The sequence below is a fragment of the Lupinus angustifolius genome, chromosome LG17, assembly GCF_001865875.1.
Source record: "Lupinus angustifolius cultivar Tanjil chromosome LG17, LupAngTanjil_v1.0, whole genome shotgun sequence".
In the NCBI taxonomy this organism is placed as follows: domain Eukaryota; kingdom Viridiplantae; phylum Streptophyta; class Magnoliopsida; order Fabales; family Fabaceae; genus Lupinus; species Lupinus angustifolius.
This window is the reverse complement of record NC_032025.1, coordinates 16,869,632-16,878,012: the sequence shown is the minus strand read 5'-3', so window position 1 is coordinate 16,878,012 and position 8,381 is coordinate 16,869,632. Positions and strand designations below refer to the sequence as shown.

Sequence of the window (8,381 nt, the reverse complement as noted above, 5' to 3'; positions counted from 1 at the left end):
ATTTTGACTCAATTACCCATAAATGTATTGAAAAGGAGTTGAAAGTGCTTAAAATAGAAAATAAAATTATGGTAAAATATGCACTAATTAAGTTCACTGAAGATTAGCATGGTTTAAAAGTAATTCTATCGTTTCTGAAACATTTTTAAGAAACAAAGACAATGAAATGAAAAATGACAGCTTGAGTATGAGATCATACATTGAGACAATTGTGATACCAATATGATAATTTTCAAACATGCAATTACATGTGTTTATCTCATAGACTGAAACTAGTGTATTTTTATCATTACATACACTGAGTATACAAAATCAAATTTGATCTCTCTCCAAAATATCAATAATAGATTTTAAATTTGGATCAGTCTTATCAAGGAGAGCTTATTTCAGTTATTTGATGTCCCACAACACAACATGTGTTACTCCATGTGCCAGTGATTATAATCGGTTAAAAAAAATATTTAAATTAATATTTTAATAATTAATTATTTTTCTGATCAATCACAATCAGCGGCACATGAAGTGATATATTATTTTGGGACTTCAGATGTGATCCCCTTATTAAGGTTATAACAAAACTGGACCACAAAGACAGTTTTTTTTTTAATAAGCAAATTCTAAAATGCTAACTGCTAAGAGAGCAAAAGTAAAGAAATTAAATTATGTTTTGTCCTTTGCAACATAACCACAAGTTTTCGGACTCATTTCTCTTTCTTTCCCCTTTTGAGGTGATTAAATTAAATTATTCACAACATGCAGAAGAACTAATGGTTCACAATTTTCTTTTTTATCATAATTTACTAAATTACAATATTTATTTCACTTCTCCAAATAATTCACTCTCCCTCCGAACTTGAATATGACCAAATAATTCTTGTTGCCTTTCTCTATTAATTTGAAGCGCAGTTCTATTCTTAAAAGTGTGTAATATATATGCATCATAATTTACAGACCGATAATGTATTAAACTCTTACATTGTTGGTACATTTTTTTTCTTTCTCTTTTTAAAAGCCTATGAAAAATGCTGGCATCATCCACCAACGTATTAAGTTTTTTTGTGGCAACAAATAGGTTTGCTACAAAATCATGTTTAGAAAGAAATGGTATTGATGTTGAGTCTTCTTTGTAATCTAAATTCTGAGACTACTTTGAAACTTTATTTCTTTTTGTGGAGTGTGTTTGTATAAGAAATATGAGGCTGACTTTACTTGGCTGGACAAATCACATCACGAATCAATTTCCTATTTGCATCCATTGTAAGGAGCATAGGAGCATGTTAAGAAGAAATCCAAGATATTGGCACAGTTATATTTAGTATTTGAATCTTCATGAATGCAATTATTTTAACAGAAAAACAACTTGATATCAATGATTATTAAGATTTGATAAAAGTAAGGCATGTGAAAAAATAGTGTCTGCTTCGGATTGGTTTTCCACCCTTATAAGTTATGACTTGCATTTCCAATTGAAGCAAGTATGGGATACTCTACAATTTGTTGATGGATTACAGGGGAGCACATCCTCTATCTCATAAAGTGTAACACTCCATGTAACATCACTTCTGATTAGTTAGAAAAATACTTAATTATAAATTTTTAACTTAAATATATTTTTTCAATCAATCATAACAAGTGGTATCCGACCTATAAATATAAAAAAACACAAGAATGAGCAGCAGCAAAACCATGATATGTTGCTGAAACCAAACCAACATTAACTACTGCTGTCATTTGTCAATAACAAATAAAATACCAAGAGGAATTACAAGCTCAAATAATCGGGCAATTACTTAGCTATGAATAATCTAATAGCAGCAAATCCTAATAGAGAACTTTCTCTTACACATTCTTTTTTCCCATTACTATGAGGTACAGATGGAGAGGGGATTTCGTTTAAATATACCTTGCAATCAATAAACATGCCCCCTCCAAAAAAAACCAAGCCGGCTAACACTGCCAACATAACATGTAGCTGCCTTGCACTTGCTAATAGGGTCGATACCTTCTACCACGATTTCCTTCGTCACTGCCACTACCTCCTGCTCGTCCTGACTGAACACTTGGACCACTGTTTCGATCATTTCTGCGTGGTCGGGGAGCTGGCATCTGTACACCAGGTTGTTGACTGCAGAATATCCAAATATAAAAGTTATTATATCATATCACATAAGGAAATGAAACCATATCCATTTGCTGTAACAACTTACAGGACATAGCCAATTTGACCATCTGGTAGTACCATTGGAACCATCTGCATTCCCGACGGCATTGGGCCCCGACCGTATATCATTGGCTGTTCATATGTAAATGAGAATCCACAAGTTGCAAAGCGCAAAAAATTGCAATGAAGAACAAATCAACCAGTAGACACGCTGATTTTAAGTTACTACATACCTGTTGAAAACCACCAGCAGCACCATATCCACCTCCTGAAGAGCCATAAAGATTTCCAGCAAAGCCACCACCATAACTAGGATATGGAAAGTGATTTGGTTGAAATCCAGGATTATAGGCATAACCTCCATCAGATTTTCTCTCAGCTTGAGGCTTGGCAAGAACAACCTCTAGCACTTGGCCTGCAGTTCAAATCCATTACACATTTATATAAACATAACAAATTTATTCAAAGAACAAGTTTCACAAACAGGGCAGATAATACCTTTAAGAGTATTTTTCTGCTAGACAAAATAATTTATAGGCAAAGTTGGTTTCATCGCCATGTTACTTTTTTCTAATTGAAACTCAAACACAGAAAGAAAAACTGAAGACAGACTTGCAGGGAGAACACCAGTTTATACTTTATAATTTTATATTGTCTAGAAGAAGTACCGTTGATTTCATATTTCTCTCCATCTTTTGTAGCTTTTAATGCACTTGACCTCTCAGCATAATGAATGAAACCAAAATCACGCTTCCCTCCAGCTTTGCTAGGTGGCATGACCACTTTTGTCACTTCTCCATTATGAGAGAAAAGTTCCTTCAGTTCTTCTGTACTAGTATTCTCGGGTATGTTTTTCACATAAAGAGCTTTTACCTGGGAATGCCCACAAAACAGTTTGTGCACAAGACATCAATTAACATTATCAGCAACACTAATTGAACATGGGTGAATGTAGTGCTAACAGCTTTAAACACAACAAATACATGTTTGATATTTAACATCTTTAATGCATGTATGATTAGTTCATTATCCATTATTTATTATGGTTGAATTAGGATTTTCTTCGTATAAAACAGATAGAATTAGACTGAAAATATGTATTCCATAGATGTATTTCTGATTGCACCGTGAGGGCCAAGTAATTTGGTCCAGCCTAAAGTACATGGAGGTTTTGATTATTTAGTTATTTAGAGCTTTTGTGTTATATATTTTGGGGGTGGGGCAATGATCATCAGCTATAATATTCAATCAAATACTTAATGCTATTTGATTAAACAATCCAAAACTGCTTTTAACATCATTCCACAGTCATAAAGGAAATTACCTGAGCAGAAGCAGACTGATCAGGTGATATCTTTGGATCTGCCCATGTGACAGTTGGGGTATTCCCATCAAACTTGAAACTCGCACTTGACATTTTTTGCCGTGAATAATCAGCACATGCATTATTGTAATACAAAACAAAAGCAAACCCACGATTCTTGCTTGAATTTTGAGGGTCCTGTAATAAACAAAATGGAATGGCACTAAAAAGGTGGGCATTACAACATTTAGCATAAGCTAGTAGCACAGCTTAAGCTCGAGAACAAACCTTTTTGAGCTCGATATTTTCAACTCCAGGACCAACACCCTCAATGACTTTCCTAAACTCATCCTCAGTCCAATTTTTTGGAACATTACCAATGAACAATCTTTGTTTTGTATCAGATAGTGAACACCTTAAAGTTTTATGCTGAAATCAAGAAAATACTTGAAATTAATTAAAACTAATCACCAACAGAAGATCCATCACAGAAAAACACTCTGAAAATGTTTACTGCCAAGGGCAACAAGATATTCAGAAAGCAGCATGAATACCTTAAATTCCTTGTTGTGTAACTCTTCAATGGCCTTTTCTGCTACCTCTTTTGTTTTAAAAGCCACGAAAGCATAACCCTTTCCTTCTCTAGTGTCCCTATCTTTCATCAGTCGTACCTGAAAAGCGATAACAAATCAACTTTAGTCAATGATTTCAACTTTTCTTTCCCACCTACCCAAAAGGCAAAATCTTTAATGTCACAATTTATAAATGCAATAGATAACAGTTCAGACCTCATGAATATCACCAATCAGCTCACACAATTCCCTCAAATCATCTTCAAGTACATCCCGGGGAAGTCCACCAATAAAGACTTCAGACCCATGAGGAGGAAGAGCAAGAAGTTCATCATGCTTCTTTTTCTCTTCTTCATCAATGAAAGATGGTTCTACAGACTCAGCAGCAATGTCACTTCTATCTGCTTCAGGCAATTGGTCTTCCTCACCAGCCTCAGCCGCTGAGTCCTCGTGTTCATGTTCTTCAATCCCTTCAACATTTTCATCACTGTGTCCATCCACTCCATCGTCATCTATTTGTTCTTCAACATCTTCGTCTGTTTCTTCCATATAATTTTCTTCATCATAGTCCACTCGCTCATCAGTTTCAACACGTTCTGACATGATTGATTCAGCAATTTGTCACTAGAACCTGCGGGGTCACACAATGATCACAAATATTGAATGGAACCTGATTGTCTTTGTGGTTGATACAGATATACACATGGACGGACAGGCTAGAGGCTTTTAAGATAATTTCGTTTGGACTAAAATATAGTTCACACGGTTTAAGGTGAGACACAAAGAAATGTATATTGTGATTAAGGCATAGAGCTACAGCCACAAATTCTTCAAAACATGACTCCAATTGTTCACCTGGCAACTGAATTAGGACCTTAAGACTGTGCTTGGGAGTAATGAGAGAAACGGAAGGAGACGGATCAAGGGGAAAGGGAGAGGAGGAAGGGAATGAGAAAGAAAAACAAATCAAGCTAAACATCTCCCTTACTTACTTGGGAGTGTGAAATTTAGATGGGAGGAGAATAATATCGTTTAACTCTTCCTTTAAAAATCTAATTAACAAAGAGAAATGGACAATAATATAATCATAAAATTTTAGTAAGGGTGTTTAGATAGTTTTGGCCCTTAAATGGATCTTCCTAGCTTGTAGATAACAACAAGCAGGGGGGGAAATCTATTTTTCCCATGCACAAAATGAATTGAACAAATCTAATTACATATAGGAAGAAGAAAAACACTCAAATCTACCATAGAAAAGAAAATCCCTCAATGTTTACAAATCAAACCCTAGCATCTAAATAGATCAGCAAAATTATATTTTTAAAAAGGAGAAAAAAGGAAGACACTAAAAACATAACGTAGTGGAGAAAGTAACATACCAAAAAGATAGATCCTTTTTGCTACATGGGGTCAAATTCAGTTATGAGAATGGTGTGAGGTGAAGGGTACATAATTTGAGAGGTGCCCATTACAAAACCCAGAAGAAACGAAAGAAAAGGAGGCATTTTTATGGAGAATACTAGAACTAGTAGTAGATAAAAGTGATTGATTTTGCATACCATACCAGGAATAATTGGGGAAATTTTGGAGATTTGCTTCTTAGTGTATTCCCTTCTTGAGAGAGATAGAACAAAACAACAAGGGTAGGTGTCTTTATCCGATCAAACCAAGGGGTTACTGAGCCTGGACCCATACATTTAGTGGGTTGTGGGTCAAATATGCAGGCCTGTGGATTAAACGCTTAAGTTGAAGTTTTTTTAACAATGTCCTCTTCATCCACTTAAATTCAAAATTGAACCTAAAATTACGTGTTTGATGGATTTAATATGGAGTTGTTAAACTATGATCGACCAAAAAGACGTTGATCAAATAGTGTAAGACTTCACTAAATCTTAGAAAGAAATACCAAAATGTAATGACTTCTTCTAGGAAGGACACTTGTTGGAAGGAGCAACACACAAACTTCAAAGAGACTAATTCCTTACACAGAAAAGATGAGGAGATACTATTGGTAGTACCAAAGCTATGATTGATTATCAACTTGGAGAGGGTACTAAAAAGACTACTAGATTAATGGCTGGATCTAGGGTTGTCAATGGTATCTCAAGGGTAGTGTATGTGATTTGATAGACACTCTGATTCAGACTTTGTTTGATGCCAAACTGTGAGCAAGAATACTAATAAAACTTGTCACATACTAGGAAATGTCTCAATTTCTTGGTAATGTATTAAGCAACAATGTGTTGCATTAAGCACTATTGAGACATAATATACTGTAGCAGATAGTTGTGCAGAATGATTGTGACTCAAACAATAATTATGTGACTATGAACTAGACTTAGGATGCATTCTCATTATGTGCGATAAAACTAGTGCTATTAATTTAATTAAGAATTCATTAAAGCATTCTAGAACCAAACACATAGACATAAGACGTCATTTCTTGAGGGTCATATACTTAAAAAAGATGTGCAATTAGAGTTTGTGGATACTCATGATCAATTAGTAGACATCTTTAAAATCATTGGCTAGATAACCATTTTATAAAATTAGAAGAGGATTAGGCACATTAGATGAAGTAGATTTAAAATAAAGCATTACTATGTGTTTATATGTTTATAAGTATGCTTTATGACATGATATATATGCCTACTTGATTGATTGACTACTTTTTTTAAATTTTTTATTTTTTTATGAGGTGTAACCGATTACCGTACCTAGGTAACCGATTACCAAGTACTGAGGAATCTAAAAAACCTCAAAATGTGGCAAGTAACTGATTACTCTATGGAGTAACCTATTATTGAAGAAGACACAAATGTGGGTAACTGATTACTCAATGGATTAGTCGATTGCCTGAGTTGGTTTTGAAAAATCTAGGCAAACTATGAAGAAGTAACCGATTACTCTAGCAGAGTAACTAATAACCCTTTTGTACCTATATAAGGGAAACCTCCATTTTTAACTGAACTTCATCCTTCATTCCAAGTAATTGATTACTCTATCGAGTAACCGATTATTTAAGAAGACACAAAGGTAGGTAACTGATTACTCAATGGATTAGTCGATTGCCTGAGTCGGTTTTGAAAAATCTACACAAACTATGAAGGAATAACTGATTACTCTAGTAGAGTAACTAATTACCCTTTTGTACCTATATAAGGGTCCATTACTCCAAATCTTTCATTTTTTGCTCGTTTTTAGTGAAATTTGTTGCTAAACACTTACGTTTCCATTTATAATCCATTTCCAACCATTAATATCACTGATTTAGCCCAAAATTAAAAACCCCCCAAGGAGCAACGATCTAGGCCTTCTCAATCTGGTCAACATGGAGCATAATAAGCAAATATGTTGGATTTATCAAGACTCTTGTCCAATGACTAACAAAGGCAAACATTTCAGGAGTTTTTCTTTGGGAAGCAACTCCTTTCACCAGAGTATGGTATCATATTCTCGTTTTGGGAGTTTTTATTGTCCAATGATTAACAAAGGCTGCATTCCTTTGTTAAATGAAAATATATTGTTCTTCACCTTACCCCATTTGACAATGTTTGTTTGAAAATACCTAGTACAATAGCCAAACTTGGCTTCGATTTACCATGTCTATGGGATGAGTTTGATAGGAAGAGTATCTACTACTATATGTGTAGATTCCTTCAAGAGGAAATTATGAATAAGAACCAATGTATATTGGCTGAAATCTCTAAACATAAAGATATCCTTTCTGTATGAAATCTCAATCTAATTATCATTTGTTGCATTATATCATGGGTTATATTGTGATTCCAAAACTTTTAAATAATTCTCAAATAAATGATTTGGAATTACAGTTGATGTTTGCCCACAAAAATTTTAAATCTATAAATTGAGCATTCATCATTATGCAACATATATATTATCTTAGGAAGAAGAATGGCTCATTATCCTATGTTATCATAGCGCTTGACTACCATGCTGGAAAAGTTTGGGATTTCGACTGCTCGAGAGTACGAGGTGGAACTTGACTCTCGGGACAACAAGATAGACTTGGATGTTATCCATAAGATGATTTTTTTTCAAGATCCAATCGGCCTAAGCTTCAAGCAAAAGAATGTCTATGATGAACCCTCTGAACCACCTGCTCCTCAATTAGAACCATAACAACCTCATTTTCATGATCTTTCTCTATCTTCTGATGAACCAACCAATCGCATGATAGTGGATGATATGGTTAGCCTTCCAGAATACATATCTATAAAGATGGATACTCTTGAAGCTTATAATCAAAAGTTCATGATGACATCATGAAGATAACGAATCGTTTGGACTACATGAACATAGATGACGATGAATCACATGTGTT

The 8,381-nt window shown here is 34.4% G+C and overlaps 1 protein-coding gene across 3 annotated transcripts; it reads right to left on the bottom strand.

The window, feature by feature from the left end:
- LOC109331841 (heterogeneous nuclear ribonucleoprotein R-like) lies at positions 1,782-5,720 on the bottom strand. Of its 3 annotated transcripts, none has more exons than XM_019566592.1 (9): positions 5,416-5,720; positions 4,253-4,667; positions 4,019-4,135; positions 3,753-3,893; positions 3,486-3,662; positions 2,830-3,034; positions 2,395-2,576; positions 2,208-2,293; positions 1,782-2,125 (listed from the first exon to the last, which is right to left on the bottom strand). In XM_019566592.1, the coding sequence occupies exons 2-9, from the start codon at positions 4,637-4,639 to the stop codon at positions 1,987-1,989; spliced, it is 1,434 nt and encodes a 477-aa protein (XP_019422137.1). In that variant the 5' UTR covers positions 4,640-4,667; positions 5,416-5,720; the 3' UTR covers positions 1,782-1,986. The 3 variants fall into 3 exon arrangements, with proteins under 3 accessions (XP_019422137.1, XP_019422139.1, XP_019422138.1); XM_019566594.1 differs by having other exon boundaries at positions 5,596-5,719; XM_019566593.1 differs by having other exon boundaries at positions 5,601-5,719.

Bases quoted from the DNA above. Each gene is read 5' to 3' on its own strand.
- LOC109331841 (XM_019566592.1), bottom strand. From the start codon at position 4,639: ATGTCAGAACGTGTTGAAACTGATGAGCGAGTGGACTATGATGAAGAA. The intron at 4,136-4,252 runs GTCTGAACTGTT...ATCGCTTTTCAG, and splicing joins TGATTGGTGATATTCATGAG to GTACGACTGATGAAAGATAG. The intron at 3,894-4,018 runs GTATTCATGCTG...TCTTGATTTCAG, and splicing joins TACACAACAAGGAATTTAAG to CATAAAACTTTAAGGTGTTC.